This window comes from Leopardus geoffroyi, chromosome E2 (genome assembly GCF_018350155.1).
Source record: "Leopardus geoffroyi isolate Oge1 chromosome E2, O.geoffroyi_Oge1_pat1.0, whole genome shotgun sequence".
Taxonomy (NCBI): domain Eukaryota; kingdom Metazoa; phylum Chordata; class Mammalia; order Carnivora; family Felidae; genus Leopardus; species Leopardus geoffroyi.
In genome coordinates this window covers 35,032,965-35,054,076 of record NC_059335.1, presented here as the reverse complement: position 1 = coordinate 35,054,076, position 21,112 = coordinate 35,032,965, and the positions used below count along the sequence as shown (strand labels likewise).

Genomic DNA, 21,112 nt, shown 5'->3' with positions numbered 1-21,112 from the left:
TGTGGCAGGATTGGGTCCCGCGTGTCCAGGGGGCGGGTCAAGTGGGCGGAGGTATCCATTTTACACAGCGGACAGCCCGCCGCCTCCATTTAAGGCGGGGAGAGGGGAGCGGGCGGCAGTTGCTGTGGTTTCCCAGTTGAGGTTGCTTGTTTCTTTCGGGAGCAGAAACTCGTGGAGGTAGTGTCTTGCGACCGATTTTACCCGCGAGGGACTACAGATCAGGCGATCAGGAGCGCAGCCCGACCAGGCCCAGCCCTTACTTTCCCTTCACCACTTGGTGCCCATATCTAGGTCGGCTCCGGCGCGGCTGAGAAGGCCGCGGGCGAGATGTTCAAAAACACGTTCCAGAGCGGCTTCCTCTCCATCCTCTACAGCATTGGCAGCAAACCCCTGCAGATCTGGGACAAAAAGGTCAGGAGTTGGGGACAGCCGCTGGGCGGGGTGCAGGGGCCGCGCGTCCCCTCCTCGTCCGGAGGCCGGGGACGGGGTGGTGGGTAGTTGTGTAGAGTTGGGGCCTAGGGGTAGGGGAGGCTGGGCGGGCGCTGCTGTGACCTGTCCCCAGGCTGTCGTGACTGAGGTGCAAGGTAGGGGCGTCGTGTAAGCAGTTGGGGGTGCGTGTGGGGTGGGCGTGGCTGGGGTTTAAGTGTCCAGAGGCCATAGTGTGGTTATGACAGTGGTCCCTCTCCGCAGTCTTGATTTGCTCAGTCGGTTCCTCAGAAGCCTCGGTTTCCCAGTTTATACAGTGGGACAGATAGTACCCGTGTCATAGCGTGAAATGCATAAACTTACTTGAGGTTGCTTTGGGAGCATGCAGATGAAAGAAGCTGCTGTTCACTGATTTCACAAATATTTACTGATACCCTGTTTTGTGCCAGGCACTGTGCTGGGCACAAGACACAGAGCTTTTGTTCCAGGCATCCTTATAGAGGCACAGCCAGAAGGCAGTTATGTTTGGATTTCATTCATTTGCTCCTTTCCTTCCAGTGATCTCAAACAAGGGAGAATTCGGGTGGCCTTTGGCACCTGCTCCACATTCAGTGCTACTTGGGGTCTGAACTGTGCCTTCTGTGCTTGATTTCTACATCAGGAAAATTGCAAAATGGTGATAAAGTTTTGTTTGGGTTAATAAGTTCAGAGCCAAGTACAAGCTTCGTTATTTTTATTCAGGTCTCCCCTGGGTAATACTTTCACTGACCCCAGGAGATGATGACCTTGTCCACTTTTTGGAGATGTGGGGTAAGGGCATGTATGTCTAGCAGGCTGTGCGTTGGTCTGCATTTTATTACTTGATTATTTCGTTGCTCACGTGAATTCCTAGTCCGCTGTACCCTTTTTTAGGATAAGTTCAGGTAGGCAGTCTCTTGTGGAAGACAGGTGATTTTCTCAGGGGAGAGTGGAGAGAAGTGGTATGTTGAATGGTATTTTATAGAGATAAATGTGGAATAATCTAAGTAAGCAGGTTATGGGTAACGAAGCCAAGAATCTTGGATTTCATCTCAGAACAGCTCTTTGTCTTCCTTATCCGCAAATGAGCGTTTGGGGCCACACAGAGATTGATAGAGAACACCGAGAGGCTTCTGCCGGTCAGGACTAGGGAATTCTGCATTTTGAGAGCAGCTTTGAGAGTGCTGTGTTCTTCATGTCATTTTTATAATAGTTGGCAGATCTGAATATAATGAGTTGCTTGGGCCCTATGCGCATGTGAAACATCGAAGTCTCCTCTTTTCACTATGTTTCTGTCCACAAGCCTAGTCTCACACCAGGAGTATTACACAGGAAAGCAGTTCCTTAGTTTTGTTCCCTACGTTATTGAGGTTTTCAGTTCCATGGTTCTGTTCACATTGGAATAAACACTGAAACCTCTGAAACTGCATCTCTACAAGGAGAACCTGGTGTGAATGTACCTGGGAACTTTGTAAGGATGATGGCTGCCCACCTGTGGCTGGGCTTAGTTATGGGCTGTCAGGAGGCATGGAGGGAGTAACCTTGTGTGCTAGCTGAACGTGCAGTTACAACAAAAGGTCAACATAAGGCTCTTGAAATAGAGAACGGGACCTGATCTAGGAGAGGTTTCTAGAGCAGGCCAGAGAACTCAGTAACACTGAAAGACTTGCAGTGGTAGGGACGCTTCAGCGTTTCGATTAGGTGAAACTTACCAGAGTTGTCCATTTTGACCTTTCTGGGCTTGATCTTTTTGTGTGTGTTTTATTTTTCAAATGCAGCTTTTTGGCCAGTCAATATGTTTACACATGGAATATAAAAGCAAAGTAACCATGGTGCACTGTTTCCCTTAACAACGCCGCTAGAGGTCGGATGGTACCCTAATGACATAAACACGTGTGAAAACATTATTAGAACACCTGGCAGGGTTACTTGGAGTAAATTAAACAGACCTTCTGGCAAAGAAAACATTTAGAATAACACTCATTTTAAGCAAAATTCTTATAACAGTAAAAGTTAATTATATTTCTACTTTTTGTATTTTTTTAAGTTTATTTATTTTAAGAGAGAGCGAGAGAGAGCGTGTGGGAGTGGCAGAGAGAGAATCCCAAGCAGACTCTGCACTGTCAGCATGGCTCCCTACATGGGGCTTGAACCCACAAACTTTGACATCATGACCTGAGCCAAAATTGAAAGTCAGATGCTTAACCGAGTGAGCCACCCAGGTGTCCTTCTACTTTCTGTGTTTGTTTGTGTATAATGTTTATTTTTGAGAGAGAGAGAGTGTGTGAGCTGGGGAGGGGCAGAGAGAGGGAGACACAATCCGAAGCAGGTTCCAGGCTCTAAGCTGTCAGCACAGAGCCCGATGTGGGGCTCGAACTCACAAACCGCAAGATCATGAGCTGAGCCAAAGTCAAATACTTTTTGTATTTAAACTGAAATGGGTTTAGGGGTGAATCTTTTCCCCTGGGGCAAGGGAAGGAAAGGGAAAGGATAAGTTTGGGGTCAGATCCATGGGCTTTGTTGCATGTGTGCCTTTTCTTAGCTATATTAAAGTCCTCAGGAAGTGTTGGGAATCCAATTCAGTTGGGGAAACACTGGGAATTGATACACTTATCAAAGTATTGAGCAGTTAAATCACAGGCATTGTGTAGATTTGGGGAGATAAAAAGCTAGAAGACATTTTCCCTGCTCTTAGGGAGTAAGGCAAAGTTGTAGTAAAGGTAAAGTTCGATGGAGGGAGGGATAGACCATCCACATTTATCTAGAAATGACCCTGAACTCTGCCAGTAGTATATGGCTATTTTTGTTACTATTGTGATTTCACAAACTTTACTATTCTCCTTCCTGAGTTTATGGAGAAGAATTTCTATAATTTGTTTTTTGTAAAGAGTAATCTTGGAAAAATTAAGTTTGGCTTCTGTTTGGGCTCTGTGTCTCCTTATGAGTGTGAAGAGTGAATGCCATATTCATACTAGTGAATTGACAGGCTCCATTTTTGTGGGTGTGCTTACTAACATCTGTAACATCTGCGTTTATCAGACCCTCTTTGAAGTTCATAGCTCCTGCCGCCCATCTCTTCCTTCAAATCTCAACTTAAACATTGTTACATTGGGAGCTTAAGTTAGGTCTCCTGTGTATTCCTGTGGCCCTCTACTTCACACTGTATGGCAGTTGCCTATTTATTGTGTATTTCCCACTAGACTACAAGTTCCTTTAGGGGAAGAAAACTTTTTTACCTTGAAATCCCAGGGCTGGAGTTGGGACAGTGTGGATGTGCGCCCTGGCTCTGTCCTATGTCCTGTCTTGTGTAACCTTGGGCAAGCACTTACCTGCCCAGTTTTCTTATTTTGTAATGATGCCACCTCCTTCCATGATTATGGAGATTAAATGAAGGTTTATATAAAATGCTTGGCAACAGAGTTATGGCATACAGTATTAAATAGGGCAGGAAACCCAGGAATTTGCTCAAGAGTAAATAAGTTTATAATTGATGCCTAGGAATAGGAAATACAGTAAAGCCAGACTTCTGAAATTAGAATAATTTAGTCATCGTAGCATGGCTTTCCCAGTCCAAAACCCTTAACGTGACTCTAAGGGCACACAGCACATGGTCGGGTGCCTGCTTAACCAATTCTCCAGGCTTGCCCCCCCCCCACCCCCTACCGGGTTCCCCTCTTAGACCTCCTACTGAAGTGAAGGAGGTTGTGTTCTCTCACCTTCAGGCCTTTGTACCTGTCCCTCTGCTGGGACCCACCCCACCACTTCTGTTAGTCTCCAGGTTATAGCACAAAGGCACTTCGCCAGATTAAGTGAGTCTATATCCACTTGCCCCTCCAGGTTAAGTTCATTTATACCCCCTTATAGAGCCTCTACTTCCTTTTTATCATACCCATCGTTCTTGAAATTTATTCTTGAAATTAGCTTCTTAAAATTTGTATTCCTTGCTAGACTGCAAGCCTCCTGATAAAGACCTCTGTCTTTATCAAACCAACAGCTTAGGAGAAATTAGGGGTTTCTTAATGTTTCCTTAACTTCTGGAACCAGCAAATATTTCATTTATTAAAGGACTTTTATGTTTAATGTCGATATCACTTCTGGTTTGTAAAGAAAATACCAGAAGGTTCTGTTCCCACTTATGCCTGTGTAAAACATAAAATTTTCATATTTCAAAATATGTTTAATATCCTAAAAGTCTACTAGATGAGAATGTTAGTTCATACAAGTTTCTCTGTCTTTCTCACCTCTCACCTTGTCTTTCAGCTGCCGCTGATCCTCGCCTATTCTAAAACTAAATATTAGAAGCAGACTTTTTGTGGTTGTTGCTGGATAGTATTAGATTCCTTCCCTGTTCCTAATTTTAAAAATGAATAATCTCTCTCCAGAAAAGGAGTTTCCACACCCTCATTTTTAATTAGCAAACTTTCTTGGTACATGTTAAACTACTGCGTTCCTGGTAGTAGGATCGAGGGCATTGGACATGAAGGTAGTGTAGCTGGGTTTTTTTCCAGACTTTTACTGGATCAGCCTGATGATGTTTATTATTCTGAGTAATAGCTTTTACTATAATTGGGCGAAGGCATGGGTTTGAGTTACACTTGCCCTTGCAAGGCATTGCTAGGAAGAGACTGGTTAGCACTGCACTTAATTGCCTTTACTGTAACTAAAGGGTTGTTTGTATATGCCCAGAGTTTTCCGTGTGCTATCTGGAGAGTCCCTGTTAAGTGCAGCAAAGGGAAAGGAGCTTTGACCCATCGGAGCCTGCAAGGCCCAGGCCTTGAGACAGAGCTATGCCCAGCTCTCCCCACAGAGGTCTCCCTCTGCCTGTTTTCTGACTTACATCCCGGCCCCTAGCTACAGGCGAAACTTTCCTGCCGACATGTACAGCTCTAATGGCTTAATGTAAATTGGAACATGTGTCATTATTAAGACTAGGATGCCAGATGGCTGAGGGCTCAGCTGTCTGCCAGGATAAGTGGGTGGAGCCAGAAAAATGAAAGGTGGGAGTAGAGAATGGATACAACTCATGTGTTATTTTTAAAACACTTGAAGAAATATGGAGAGTTGGCTAGCTTTCTCCCTAACCCAGTAGTACTTTTTTCCCCTCAGCTTGACCTTCCTCCCTGGAGGTTACATTGAAAAAAAAAAAAAAAAAAAAAGAAAAGAAAATCAGTGTTCTTTATTAGTTGCCCCAGTGACCATGGAAAGCCTGGGAGAGTGATTGCAAGAAGGGCTTGAAGGTTCCTTTCCTGGTGTCCACAGAGGCTGAGAACCTTTTTGATTTGTTGTAGCCAGTAACCTGGGTTCTGCAGCTCCCAAAGTACCTCCATCTCATAGCTTTGGGGGTGGAGGGAGGGTGGGGATAGGGAGTTCGTGAAAAAAAATGTAAGATTGGCTTTGTTTATTTTTTGGAGGAATAAAACACTTGTAACCTACACCTTGATAGCGGGACTGTGTCATGAAGTAAAAAAGAATGAAAAAGTCAAAAACAATTGGCACTGTCTCATTTAGAGAGGGAAGTAAGATAAAACCCATTTCCACCGTAAGCAATAAATACTGACCAGTTCACTTTATCTTCATTTCAAAGCCAGGCCTGCTTAGTGACCTCTGAACTGGAAGGAGCTAAGGAAAGGAAGTCAATGCTTTCTGAGGTCGTGTATCTTGTTGTATGTGTTTGTCAGAAGCAGGACTGAGGAGGGGGTTGCTTCCTGCAAGACCTTTACAATTTAAAACAGTGACGGCCAGACTGCCAAGGTGGTTGAGAGGCCTTGTCCCAAATTGTCCACCCCGCTTTTCCCTTGATCCTAGTTTTAGAGCCTAAAGAGGTTTGGGGAGGTGTCCTTTAAGTGCTCATCTCTCTGATTAATTGCACCCCCCACCCCACCCCTCTTTCCCAGTGAGTTTCGATTTGCAGCCCTTAAATAAAGGAGAAAAATCATAATTCACTAACCAATCAACTTAATTTGATTTCAGAACTCTGGCAGTTGGTGATAGGAGAATACTTAAAACTCCAGAGAGACCGGTGGGCATTCCTTTGAAAAAGCTGCCTTTTTTCCTGATTCTCCTGGTTTATGGACTACGTTAATTAATTTTGTAAGACCGAAGTCCTGGAGTGTGGTGGTTGATGTGTTGCTGAGAGAAATTTCTCTGTAGGAAGTTTTTGAAAGTCTAGCTAAAAATGAGCTTGCCTCTGGGGCAGAGGCAGAAGAATACACAAAGTCTGTTTTGGCTTCCAGTCTGTTGGCTTCTGCGTGCTTTGTAAGGCATTGTTTTCTTCTGTATAAAGACTTGAATAGTAGCATTTGCTGGAGTGAAGTCATCTGCTAGAAACTTTGAGATGGGCAGAAGCAAATTTCCTAACATTTCCTCCCTGTGGAATCTGGCTGAGCTTTCTGGAGCCGAGAGAACATTCTCCCTGTGCTCTGAGAGACCTTTGGGGATGTAAGGTTCCAAGCCATGCTTTTAAGCAATATTGGATAAATTGCAACAAGTTGCCTTTTAGCAATAATTAATTGATACTTTCAGGTTAACCATGTCGATTGTTGCATTGTGTATCCTTTAAAGAAAGAATGAAGTTATAAAGAATAATTAGTTGTATGTTATCAAATTAGTGTTTGCATCTTGTTGGAACACCAGCCCCTCTTAGCAACATGACTACATCACGTTATTTGGGAATAATTTCGCATTTGATTCCTCCTTCACCAGCAAGTCCGTCTGTTTTCCACAGCAGCTGTGGGCTAGCAGATCGAGGAGGAATATTGCCATTTGGTCCCGAGTGTTTATGTGGGGAATGAGGTGGGCCGCGTTGGCATGTGCTACACAGACCCAAGCCTTTGTGCTCTTAATCTCCCTGGGAAAGAGGCCCAGAACTCGAAGCAGGAGGGCAGCGGTGTCGCCAGCTTTGTTTGAGGAGCACTTCAATGTGACGTTTGTGTCTTAAGAACCCAAGAAATGCTGCATTGGCAGAGATCTGGGGCCCATCCACCCTGCGTTCTGTCTCTGATAATGGGCACCAAAGGCTGATTTGTGGGAAAGCATTCCTCATGCTGGCAGCCTCCCTGGCTTTGTGATAGACCCCAGTCTCTCTGGCTTCCTATAATAGTCCATGGTGGATATGTTATCCAGGAGTTTTTTTTAAATCCTCCTTGAATCTATTCACCCTTGCCAACTCTCAGGGTGACAAATTCCAGAAGTCAGCAAATATTTGAATGCTTAGTTTATGCCTCGCATAGTACTAAGCTTTGTAGAAGATGCAAATGATGCTTACTACTTGATCCCTACCCTTGAGCTTATACTTTTGTAAGGAGACAAGACTCAGTTACATCTCACAGAAAAAGAGTAGGCAGTGATATCAAATGTCCCATGGGAACACCAAGCACACCTCAAGTGGATCAAATTCACAGTACCAGAGGTCAGAGACTGATGCCTAAAAACAAAATGCCGTATTATTAATAATCCATTTTGAAAATACAACTCTCAGTCAGACTTGACACCGTGTTCTCTCTTTATATGCAAGTCTACTGGAAAGCCAAAGGATTGAGTCAATACGACATGTCAATACAACCATTTTCACTATGCCTGGAAAAAGATCACATGCTTTAGGTGCATCCTGTACCAAATCTTGTTGATGTTTTTCATGTGTTAATACATTCAGCCCTAATAGTCCAGCCCTGTGTCAAAAATGCCTTTGCGTTTCTCTGCTGTGTCCATATTAGGTGCTTAAGCACTCATTGCTTGAAGGTAATTGTGCTTTCCTGAATATTTTAAGAGGGGAAATCCATATTGAATATTGATCTCTCTTCATATTGTACCTCCTACATATGCAGCAGACGACACAGAACCATGTAGGATGAAGTGCTAAATTATATGGTCTAGGCTACATGAGCCAGACAGACAAATCAGAAAGAAGAGAGGTTGGTGTGGGCTGAAACGCTGAAGAAGGGTTTTGTGTGCAGCCCCGATGAGACTTGAATTCTTTAAAAATTTGAAATTTAGGGAAAAAATAAGGAAGCAGGAAGTAGGAGCATTGTAATAAGCAGTGTAGAAGATAAAAATGATGCTTGATACTGGGGAGTAGTGCTCTCATTTTCTGGTTGCTGCCCTCCCAGTGGAGGTGCCCTTCCAGTGGCACCCAGGATTGGGCCTTTTTGACCGAAGAAGTATATAAGACAGTGTGGAAAGCCTGGTCATTAATCCTGACTCTGTCACTTAGGGTCCTCATTTGCACTGCCCGGATGTCAGTGTCCACATGTGTAAAATACCACCTACCTTATGATTTTTGTTGTTAGGATTAAGTCAGAGAGTGTATATGAATGTTCCTAGTGCATAGTAGGCACTGAGTAAATGTTAGCTGAATCCGAGTTGATTTCTTTTTCTTTTTTATGTTTATTTTTTGAGAGAGAAGGAGAGAAAGATTCACAAGTACACTCCATTCTGCCAGCACAGAACCCAACAGGGGGCTCGAACTCGCAAACTGAGATCATGACCTGAGCCAAAACCAAGAGTCAGACACTTAACTGACTGAGCCACCCAAGTGCCCCTCGAGTTGATTTCTTTGGGAAGAAATTTATCCTAATTTATAGATTGCCAAGTCACCTGCAATTCCTGTGGTGGCTGTTGGGACCTTATATAGAGGTAATATCATGGCCTACATACAGATAAGCTCAGTATACCGTGTCCCAAAGTTCTGTGTTATGCCCCAAGAGCTACTGTGGTTTTCTTTAAATGGTCCCATTCAGCCTTCAAAATCTTAACAAAGTTGTTGCCAAATATTTCAGTCCTAATTGGTTTAATTTTCTTCGTTGTAGGTGCGGAATGGCCACATCAAAAGAATCACTGATAATGACATCCAGTCCCTGGTGCTAGAGATTGAAGGGACGAATGTCAGGTAGGTGGCCCCTCTGTTCACCCAGAGACCCGGTACACCAGGGAGGCAGTACGTCATAGAAGTTAATAAGCACAAACTGTGGCACCAAGAGCCTGGTGTGGATCCAGCTCACTGCTTACAGCTTACCTTGGACAAGTTACTTAACCCACAGGCCTTAGTTTCCTCATCTGTAAAATAGGGATAGTAACAGGACACCTTCCTTAGAGGGTTGTTATGAAGATTAAGTAAGCAAATTGCGTATAAAGCACTTAGAGCCTGCTCAGCACATAGTAAGTGCTGTATGTTAGTTATATTATTATTAATAAGTAACCAAGGCTGTGGGTGTGGGCGGAGGGATGGCACCGGTCATAGTAAATGGCATGTGCCACTGTGTGGCTCTCTGTGCCACAGTGGTCCTAGTTTACGTTTTCTATCACTTGATGCTTCTCTTAGACCAGAATTGAGTCTTCTCTCACTGGAGGAAATTCCCCAGATCGCTGGCCTGGCTTTGTTTTTCAGGTTATTTTTTTGTTGATGTCTAGCCCTGTGTTCAGCTTTTGTTTCAGAGTCCAGCGTTGTGTTTTCTTAAGCATCAGCTGATTCAAGGATTGAGGATTGGGTGAGGTATCTGGCTCTTTTAGATCTGCTTTCCAACTTACCTCTTGAACCGAGTGTTTTTGCTGTGTGTACCACAAGGGAAGTGCTTACCAGTGTCCCCTCTCTCTGCAGCACCACGTATATCACCTGTCCCGCAGACCCAAAAAAGACATTGGGGATTAAACTGCCCTTCCTTGTCATGATTATCAAAAATTTGAAGAAATACTTTACCTTTGAAGTACAGGTTAGTATATGCACATGAATGTGTACACTCTCAGCTATACCATAGGGGTAGCTCATCAACTTGCAGGAAAAAAAATAGCTCTGGGAAAGTATCTTTAGTCTTTTGTATGTATTTTTAAAAACAAAAAAATTTTTTTAATCTTTATTTATTTTTGAGAGAGAGAGACAGAGAGAGCAAGGGAGGAACAGAGAGAGGGGGAGACACAGAATCTGAAGCAGGCTCCAGGCTCCAAGCTGTCAGCACAGAGCCCGACACGGGGCTCGAACCCACGAACTGTGAGATCATGACCTGAGCCGAAGTAGGACGCTTAACCGACTGAGCCACCCAAGCATCCCGTATTTTTTTTTTTTTTTTAAGTTTATTTGTTTATCTTGAGAGAGAGAAAGCATGAGTCAGGGAGGGGAAGAGAGAGAGAATCCCAAGTAGGCCCTGCTCTGTCAGCACAGAGCCTGACGCAGGGCTCGAACCCAAGAACCGTGAGATCCTGACCAGAGCCAAAGTCTGACACTTAACTGACTGAGCCACCCAGGAGCCCCTGTATGTATTCTTTTCTGCTTCTACTACACACTTGATGCAGCCGTTATTATACGGCATAAATTTGGTATCGGTAGTCAAACTTTAATGCCGTTTTTAAAGAAGCAGTAGGCACCTAGGAAATCTGAACAACAGCTGTAAGTTTCAAAGCTTAAAGGTTAGAGTAGTGTCCATTTAATACTGGTTATTGTTGGTCTCTGTTCTAGTATTTTTGATTTTTGAAATGGAAGAATGTTTATGAAATCTTCTATGGTCTGTGGGCCCTCGGGTGTGTCATGTGTCATAAGCAGCTGGTGTTGTCTTGGCAACGGACAAGATAAACTTGCTACTTCCGGGCCATCTGCATCCAGTGTGACCTGTATCTGGTCTGTTTATTCTCCCTTGGGTCTCAGCCTTGGGAAACTGGGCTGTGGGAGTTCAGGCCCTTGTCTTATACCCAGGTCGTTTGCTTCTTCCAAGGTAGAGTTCATGTGACTCTTTTTCTATATGTCATAGGTACTAGATGACAAGAATGTGCGTCGGCGGTTTCGGGCAAGTAACTACCAGAGCACCACCCGAGTCAAACCCTTCATCTGTACCATGCCCATGCGGCTGGATGATGGCTGGAACCAGATTCAGTTCAATCTGTCAGACTTCACACGGCGGGCATATGGCACAAATTACATTGAGACCCTGAGAGTGCAGGTGCTGGCTCCTTTTCTTGTGGAGTGCCAAACGGGAGAGGAGAGTGTGCTCTGCCTGTTCCTGGCTTGTGGCCCTGGTGACAGAACAGTGTGGGTTTTTGGCTAAGGTGCCCAAGTCACTGTCCAGAGGGCTCAGAGAGGTCCAGGCCATATTCAGGTGTCTGCTCAGATATAGGGGGAGAACACAGCAAGCAAAATATCCCTCTTGCCAGACTCCATCCCTAAGCCATGCTGAGGAGAGGCCAAAGAGATGAAGCTTTGACAGCCTCGTGGGAGGAGCTCTAGGAGAATCAGGAAAAGAGGAAGGGCAATCCTATTTTGTCTCTTAAAATAAGTCTTGCACCCACAGATCCACGCAAACTGTCGCATCCGACGTGTTTACTTCTCAGACAGACTCTACTCAGAAGATGAACTGCCGGCAGAGTTCAAATTATATCTCCCAGTTCAGAACAAAGCAAAGGTAAGCCAGCCTTCCTCGGAGGAAGGCCAGACGGTGAGTTGGGGGAGCTAGAAAGTGCTCTATTCTGAGTTGGGTTGCAGAGCCTCTCAGTGCTGACGTGGGGTCTGGAGTACCTTTCATTGTAAGATCTTGGGTCTTCTTCCAACATCAGCACTGAATCAGGATCGGTCCTGGGAAATGTTCTGTGACTGTTGTCTCCACCTCCACAAGGTGGTCCTGCCTCTCCCTGGGCGGCATCCTGCTGCTTCCTGCTCACGGGCCTTCCTTGGAGAATATCTTCCATCCGAACAAATTCCTGTCAGCCCATTGGTCTCCTCTGACACAATGCCGGGTGCTTCTTCCATGCCTGCCTGCTGCTGACATTGCACATTTCTGCACAGTCCAGCGTCCCCTCCAGTGTCACCAGAAAGGGGAAGGCGGGTCGGTGGCACTGACCATCTATTTTTCTGATTGCCTCTTCTCTTTGTTTCTTTTTCTCCAGCAATAACTAGAATGCAACTCAAGGGATGTCAGACCCTGGACATGGCTCTTAGTTTGAAAAGGAAACTAACTGGAGGACAATACAAAAAACAAATATTTCTATTAGTTTACTGTGCTGTGGTTCTTTTATCTACTACTTGGTGTCCTTTGTTGTGGACACCAGTGACCATGCCAGAATGCCATCCTCGCGTTGCAAGTGCTGTGGGGGTAGGCCAGGCTCTGGTGCACGAATGCTGGACTTTACACAGCTGCCTGCCCCAGTGTGTGGAGACACATTTACCAGGAACTATAGAATTAAAGATGTTCCCTAAAGCAATTTCAGACCAATATTTCTTCCTACGGTTTATTCATTGTTTTATATATTATCTAAATATATGTATATGCTGTGTAATACTCATAATCTGGAAATGAATAAAATGCTATATTCTTGGTTTGTAAATTTGGGTTTTTTGTTTGTTATTTTAGAAGGAGAGAGAACATGAGTGGGGCGGAGGAGGGGTGAGTCGAGGGGGAGGGGAGAGACTCTTCAGCAGGCTCTGCACCCAGCGTGGAGCCCAACGTGGGATGTGATCCCACGACCCTCAGATCATGACCTGAGGCCGAAATCAAGGGTTGGACGCTCAACTGACTGAGCCACCCAGGCACCCCAGTAAATTTGTTCTTAGTTTATTTTTTTAATGATATTTTTCTTTCCTTTGTGATGTGAACATAGAGCTCTTTCCAAAGCACATCCCATACGCTCATGCTGTGAAATATCTTGCGGTAAGCACTTACAGGACAAGACATCTGTACAGATACTGATTTATAACAACTCCAAGCTACACTAAATGGGGAAAAATGTGAACAGCATATGATCAGTAGAATCATCTTACTAGGCATTGGGGCCCGAGTCAAGCTTAAGACAAAATGGCATCTAGTCCAGATTGCTCTTAATTCCCTTAGGAAGTTGTCACATTGGAGCCCCACATGCTCTTTTGTAACCACACCTACTGTCCCTCAGCATTGGAGCCCATCACCAATGGGCTTGAATTTAGGGACTTCCTTGCCTTGAATTTAGGGACTTCCAGGAAAAGTGTTTCTCTAAACACTCGAATCACATAAGGGAGCTGAAAGCTTACCCCACACTCTCCCTTATACTGCTTCTTGGGCATATGGTCCCTCAGTGGGATGGCCAACCCCGGCACAAATAGTTATATTCACAGAAGTTAAACACTTCCATGATGCAACTACCCTGTGTAAATTCGCTGGGGGGTGGAGAGGGGTGGGCAGGGAGGAAGCAGTTTAGGGGCAGAGAAGAGCATGGGCGGATATGCTAGATCTTGAAGGATACAGTTAAACTAGTACAGTGACTACATCTGGAGACAATAGTTATTGTGTCATTTGTAGACTTTGTGTACTATAAAAAAATGTTTTTGAAAAGTAATGTAAGAATTTCAAAGTCAAGAACAAAAGGCCATTCTAGATACTGGGCCCTCCCGGGGAATCCCCCCTGGGTCTGGTTTCGTCCCACAGGGATGACGCTGGAAGCGTGGGCACCAGCCACTTAGACTTCGGTGAGACGTAAAAACCGTGCTGAATTTGCTGTTGCCGTCACGGCCTTCTGTGAAAGTAAATGGCAAGAAGCGCTCCTCTCCCACAACCCGTACCCTCCAGAGTGCGCTGCGGGTAAGCAGCAGACCTCTGCCGCAGCAGGGCCAGGGGTCTGGAGGGAAAGGTGCTCCGCTGCCACCTCGTGTGACTTGCCGAGTTTGCGTTTCTCCACACAGTTGTCGAGCGCCTGACACTCGGGTGGGCCCAGGACAGCTCTGCCCTTTCTCTTCCTGCTAACGACTCGACTGGAGCCGCCTCTTTCACGGGTGCTGCCCCTCTGATGGGGTCAACACACAGAGGGCCGTCAGCCCAGGTAACAGGGCCAGCCCCAGTCACGTCTGAATGTTGTCCCCTTGTCCATCCTTAAACAGAGTAGCGTTGTTGTTGTTAGATCCCGTGGGCCTGTCCCCTGAGCCTTCAGGGTTATAGTTGGAATCCTCAGAGATGGGTGGCGGTGGGGTGGCCAGGGACTTCAGTAGAGCTCCCTGTCTCTGGTCACTGGATGCTGAAATCTTCCTTCCAACATGGTGTCTATTGTGGCCTGAAAGAAAGATGCTTTTGTGGAGGCGAGGAAATCTGGTTAACTTTTCATCTCTCTTCAGTGCCAGGCCATCAGGGAAGTGCTCCTGGAAGTCCAGAGAAACACAGCAACACACTCTCCTCCACACAGAGCCCCTTTCACCCCAAGGCACTTGTCAGACTATGTATGGGGATTACCTCACCTCCCTCTTTGGGGTGGCAGGCGACAGCTGTCCACTTCCCAGATGCTTTGCATATCCATTTGAGAGGAAGTGAGGGGGCGTTGGGGGTGATGGGGTGTATTATCTAAGCTGGACCCAGGCCAGTGTGAATTGTGGAACCAACGAGTGCACGGCCCCTTGCCCTCGGCTTTCCAGCTCACCAGAAAGACAGCGACAAACCATTAGGAGGCTGAGCACAGGAGGAAGGAAAGGACAGGCTGTGAGGGTTAGCGGCCTCCTTGGAGCTGGGGCCAGAGTGACCTTACAGTGGAGAAATTGAAGTGGGCAGGGTCGCGTTATCAGGCGCCTTGGAGGTCATGGTGTGTTTTAGAAGGAATTGCCTTCCAAGTGAGAGTGTTAGTTAATTGTCGTGAACTTGAAGGGACAGGTGTGCAACCATTCCCAACAGGATTCATCTTGGGTGAGAGCAGATCCACTGTGGCCCTTATTTGCCACTGGCCCACTGAATGATTTTCCTGTAGCCAGACTGGCCCCCTCCTGGGGTGTCTCTCAGGAAAGTCAGGCATGCCAAGGGACAGACCTCCAAGTTGATTTCCCCAGCACCTCAGCAGATTTAGCCAAAAGCCTCACTGAGAATTCACTGAGAAAGACTTTGGCGCTCTCCTTGTCTAAGCCCTCTCTTCCTCTTCCTCCATTTTACTGATGAGGATGCCACAGCCCAGGGAGACATGGGCTGGGACAAGGACCTGGATCACCTGACCAGTCACATGCCATCCCTGTCCTGCTTGCGTGGGCACTCCCCCTGTCCACCGGCATCCTGTGTGTCTGGGCGTGCCCTTTTTATAGAGAGCAGTGAGATGTGAGAGAATGTCCCCCTGGGTGGCTGGGCCAGGCCAGACCCCACTGCCGGAGAGATCTCAAGGCCAGACTCGACTCTGCCTCCACAGTGAGGCCTTGCCTGGTTGTCCCCTCATGGCTGCATGTTAGCTTACCTTCAGCGCTGAGGTGAAGAGTGAAAAGCTTGTAGGGCAAAGGTTTCTGTTTCACTAATGGATCATAAAAGTAGCCTATGTTCATGGGAAATATAAACCACAAAAATAATATAAAGTCAGACAGAAGCCCCAGTTCCCATTTCTGATCTGAAGGCATTTGAAGGGGCTAGGCCAAGTTTTACCTGCTTTACGGGCATTTGTTTTACTGAATTATCGCAGCACTGGAACAGGAACCATTCTCGTTTTACAGATGAGAAGACCAAGGCACAGAGATGAGTGTTCCTGAGCTCACACAGTGATGCCCCCCTTGGCGGAAGCAGATTTCAAACTCAGGCTGTTGAACCCCCGCGCTGGGCTCTTAAATCACTTGACTTCTTTGACCTGCTGTTTCCTCCTTAGCAAAATCAGCCTGATGGGGAAAACACATGAAGTGTGCCTCAGAGCTGGGCTGGAAGAGATGCCTACGAGTGAGATGTGTTGTTTTCACACAACAAAAAGCTATACAGCAACGAAAAGGGACAAATTGCAGCTACAGGTGCGGCAGCAGAGGAAGCATATGACTCCCGTGCATGGTGAAGACAGCAAGGTACAGTATATCAAGGATGATTCCTTTTCTGTCTGACTTAAAAAAAGCTTCTTTAACGATTACTTATTTTTGAGAGAGAGAGAGATAGAGTATGAGCAGGGGAGGAGCAGAGAGAGAGGGAGACCCAGAATCCGAAGCAGGCTCCAGGCTCTGAGTTGTCAGCACACAGCCCAACATGGGGCTCAAACTCACGAACTGTGAGATCATGACCTGAGCCGAAGTTGGATGCTCAACCGACTGAGCCACCCAGGTGCCCCTCCATTTCTATATAACTTTTAGATAAGCAAAACAATATATTCCAGGATGCATTTATAAATGACAAGCCATAGTGACAGCAAGGGGACTGGGTATCTCAGAACTCAGGACACTGTTTCACCCAGGGGTGGGGGATGCGGGTGGGAGGACGGGGGCATGAGTGACAGGAGAGGGGCTTCATGGAACTTCCAAGGACCACCAGTGCTTTATTTCCCAACCTGGGGAGTGTTTGCACACCGATGTTTGCTTCATTACAATTTGAATTACACTGTGGAGTACATTCTTCTGATTGTATTTATTTCTCAAAAAAAAAAAAAAAAAAAAAAAAAAGTCAAATTTCGATTACTTAGCCCTGGCCTATTAAAATGCATACGCTTGAGGCCCAGCTCGTTAAAATGCAGATTTTCTTTCAGGAGATCTAAATCTGGCTGAGAAATCTGCATGTTAACACCTTCCCCTGGTGATTTGTGGTGTTTCTGGCACTGAGAAGCTGTTCCAAGAGCAAGAATCGATGCCATACCTGCAGAGAGGCCAGATGCTGGGAAGAAAGGAAAGCGTAAAGCAAAGCCCCTCTCAGACTTTAAGTTCCTTTGATACAAAATTCTAGTCCGGAACTTCCATCTCTGCACCTTTTCCAGAGCCTGCAAATACGGAGTCCTGTAATGCAAACCACGAGTGCCTCTGAGCTGTGGTAGGCGCACTCCAAATCGCAAATCCGCAAGGCATTGCACATCTGGATGGAGCACGAGCCTTGGAAAAATTGTGCCTCTTGGTATCCATGGTGTCTGAAGCAAAGCAAAACAGTATGTGAAGGGTGGGATATGGAAACACGGTGGCTGGAGCCCCTTATTAAGGGGTGTCGAATGTCACTGACAGCCGCTGCCCTTCTACTGCATGAAGGTAATAAATGTTAACAGGGACTCTCAGGAGTTCTCTCATCACTTGGGTCTCCCCCAGCTGTCTTCCATCAAGTCTTAAGTTGTGAATCCTCCTGGCAGTTGGGAGGGAATACAGTAAATTCAGTCGATATAGTAGAATAGGCCTGTACACACAGTAGCCCCTGGGTCCCAAGGCCCCCTCCAAAGCTGCCCCCACCCCAAGGCTGCCCTCATGTTCACTTGAAGTCTAAAGAACAGAAGCCTTCCAAGCCTCTCTTTTTGGTATTGGAAACTTACCTATGCCAACATGCCAGGTTCTTGGTGACTGTCAGGAGCTCCCGCCTAGGAGAGGTAGTGGGAAGCCACAGTTCTCCCCCTCCAAGCTGGCTACCGGGAGGTGTGCTGCTGGGAAAGTAAATCTCAGACCCCACGTGCGACAGCGACTAGGGAGCACGTGAAAAAGACTCCTGCCACCGAAAGCTTGGCAAAGCGTCTGTTCGCTCTCTGCAGATGCACGTCCATGGGGAACAGGAGGATGGGTGGCAGGGGAGAGCAGAATCCCACGGGAATCTGCTGCTAAGGGTCTGCGGGTGGGGACGGGGGCAGTGAACTCCCTATAGGAGTTCCAGACTCAAACCTTCTGCAGATCTTAGGTGGTTGGGCCTGCCAAGTTCTCATGCCCCAAGTCTACTGGGGACAGAGGTACCTAGATAACATTTCTGGCCACTCACATATTTGGACTGGATTCATTTCACCAACGACGAAGTTATAATGACAGGGAGTAGAGATTCATTCCCGGAGGTTGTGCTCACTTGGGTCTGTGTGCTGGCAGAGGGGAAGGGGAGCGGAGATACTCGACACAAGTTCCTTACCAGCCCCGGCCGGCCCCGGCCCCAGGGAATCCCAGCAACCCCAAATAAGGGAAATGAAGAACCTCAAGCTTCTTTAGGCAGCGAACCCCACAGGGGCCACCAGCCTTTGCTGTGGGAAGAGGGCATTAGCTGTCCCCTTGAGCCCCACTTGCTCGGGGAAGCTGTTGAGGCCTGAAGGGAGCTTCAGGTCACCTTACATTCCCCAGAAGGCTGAGTTTACGTGGTGTGGGGAACCCAGGGTGGCTGCCACCTTCCCCTCCCACTGGGGGCTCCATGAGCCTCAGAGGCACCAGCATCCAGAAGCTCTCCAAACCCCATACTTCAGGGATTTTTATGGAGGCCTTATCATGGGGATGAACCCAGGGGATGGGTGGGGGGAAGTGCTGAACATCCCAGGCTTCTGACCATGCTTGGTCTTTCAGGTCACCAACCCCTGTGCTGAAGGTAGCCAGGAAGGAGCCTGCCAAGAGTCACTTCATTAGAACAAAAGATATTCCCATCACCCAGGAAACTCCAAGGGATTTGGGAGCTCTGTGTCAGGAAGCAAGGGCAAACAAGAGATGCTCCTAGCACCTTAACGGAGTAGGAAATTACAAAGGTTTTAGGAGTTCTGGCCAGGAGCTGGGTTCAAACACCAAAATATATAGTTCTTCTGCCATCATAACATCACATTGTAACAAGGAGTTCATGGCTGTGCAAAATCCCCTGGGGAGCCCGGCTGCAATTTTCTAGGTGCACAGACCTTTAAAAAATGAAGTCGATTTAAAATCCATGCTAATACAGTAGCAGGAAGCTTCTAGCAGTCTGTGGCTATTTAAATTACATTTCATTTAATTTAAATTTAAAGGAAAATTCAATTCTTTTGTTGTACTAGCCACTTCTCAAGCGCTCTGTAGCTGGCTAATGACCACCATATTGGTCAGTGCAGATAAAGAAAATTTTAATTGGACAATGCTGTTTTAAATGCCTTCACTAAAACAATAAGACTTTATCACCATCAAAGAAAAAATAGTTTCAATGTAGTATAATCGTGTTTTTAAGAACAGATTTGAACAGGCTTCCCAAATGTAATTGTGCATAAGAATCATCTAGGGAATCTTGTAAAAATTCACGTTCTGATTCCGCAGGTCTGGGGTGAGGCCCTAGATTCTGCATTTCTAGTAAGCCCACAGGTCATGTTAATGCTGCTGGTCTTTGGACCATCCTTTTGGGCAGTGAGGGATCACTGGATTAATTAAAAAACACCCAGGGTGCATTTTAGTGATGAACCTTGGGAATGGGAAGCAAGTTCGAAATTGCATCATGAGTGATGAGCGTCATCTTTCACTCCTGGCCAGATACCTTGGCCGCTGTCGACTTCATTCAGACAGTATGTCTCAAGCCTAAATTTCAGGCCTGTTGTTAGGCCCCGCCCAAAGGCCCGTTTCCCAGAGTGATAGGTCCTGGTGTCAGGAACAGCTTCCCTCTTAGGGCCCCATCAGGCCAAAAGGCCCCGGCTCCCCCGGGAATCAAGGCGACTTGCCATGACAGCTGCCGGGGACAGCTCCTCTCAGAACAGTGAACTGGATGCCTTGTCTCAGCCTCCCCTTTACTTCTTGTCTTTTTCTCAAATGTAAAAATAGAGAAGTTCAAAGCTCCCATATTCCCACCGCCCCAAATTACCACCGTTACAATTTGTCACATATTCCTTCCAGTGTGTCCCGCGTATGTTGTTGATTCAGTGGCCTGAGATGAACATGGCCGCCGAGTGTTCACACCTGGTGTGGTGCTGGCCCTGTGACTTACCTAACTACGGGATGTGGCGGAGGTGATGCTGTGCCAGCTCTGAGGCAAAGTCTTAAGGAAGCCTGACAGTTTCTGGGTTTTCACTGATGGAAGCTCTTTGTGCCCGGCCATTCTGCTGGAGCGATCACGTTGGTGACTGCGTGGAGAGACAGCCGGACGAGGACTGACCAGCAGGCCCAGCCTACGCGGAGACGCAAGGCCTTGGCTTGCAGCTGAGTGAGGCTACCCAGGTGGCTCCCAGCAAGACCGGCCAAGGGACTGCCCCAGAGAGCTCGGCCAAGGTGGAAGAACCAGGAGCAAATAAAACGGTACTGGTTTGGGGTCACGGGGGTGGTTCATTCGGCTGAGCATCTGACTCTTGATTTGGGCTCAGGTCATGATCCCAGGGTTGTAGAATCAAGCCCTGCGTCAGGCTCCATGCTGAGCTTAGGATTTTCTCTCTCTCTCTCTGCCCTCTCCCCCGCTCATGCTGTCTCTAAAATAAAATTAAAATTAAAAATACCTTCGTTGTTTTAAACCAGGAGATTTTGGGGTGGTTCCTAGGTGGCCACAGTTTACCAGAACCTAAGTGACACAGGACATAGGTAATGGAAGCATAGCCAGCCCATCCCCTGTAGTACCTGCCCCTTCCGGGTGCTGCCCCCTTATCCTCAGACCACAAGTGCCTTCAGGCAAGGGTAGCAAAGGATTAAATGAATTCACAGGAAGAGCAGGTAATATTTATTTACTGGCTAACATATATCTCATCTCAGTCCCGAAACATATATGAGGTGGCTTATCAAAAATATACGTAATGAGGGGCGCCTGGGTGGCTCAGTCGGTTGAGCGTCCGACTTCGGCTCAGGTCATGATCGCAGTCTGTGAGTTCGAGCCCCACGTCAGGCTGTGTGCTGACCGCTCAGAGCCTGGAGCCTGTTTCAGATTCTGTGTCTCCCTCTCTCTCTGACCCTCCCCCGTTCATGCTCTGTCTCTCTCTGTCTCAAAGATAAATGTTAAAAAAAAAAATTTTTTTTTTAAATATACGTAATGGAAGATTGTCTTCAAAGTTCGCAGGGTGAGGTGGAAGGGAAAAGGCCAAGGGCAGGAGGAAAATGCCACTTGCCAGGTGAAGGTCCGTGAGGACATGCCCGCTCTCGTGTTTGTGTGGG

The 21,112-nt window shown here is 46.8% G+C and overlaps 1 protein-coding gene and 1 long non-coding RNA gene across 3 annotated transcripts; both read left to right on the top strand.

Moving 5' to 3' along the window:
* Nucleotides 1-39: 39 nt before the first annotated feature.
* Nucleotides 40-12,744, top strand: CFAP20 (cilia and flagella associated protein 20). Its single transcript, XM_045442926.1, has 7 exons — nt 40-177; nt 292-411; nt 9,249-9,328; nt 10,037-10,148; nt 11,178-11,366; nt 11,715-11,825; nt 12,307-12,744. Exons 2-7 carry the CDS (start codon nt 328-330, stop codon nt 12,310-12,312), a joined length of 582 nt encoding a protein of 193 aa, XP_045298882.1. The 5' UTR covers nt 40-177; nt 292-327; the 3' UTR covers nt 12,313-12,744.
* Nucleotides 12,745-12,915: 171 nt separating this feature from the next.
* Nucleotides 12,916-20,372, top strand: LOC123579231. 2 transcript variants are annotated; one of them, XR_006702688.1, is made up of 3 exons: nt 12,916-16,174; nt 17,068-17,329; nt 19,874-20,372. It is a non-coding gene; the product is annotated as an uncharacterized LOC123579231 (long non-coding RNA). The 2 variants fall into 2 exon arrangements; XR_006702687.1 differs by lacking the exon at nt 19,874-20,372 and having other exon boundaries at nt 17,068-17,353.
* The last annotated feature ends 740 nt before the right edge of the window (nt 20,373-21,112 follow it).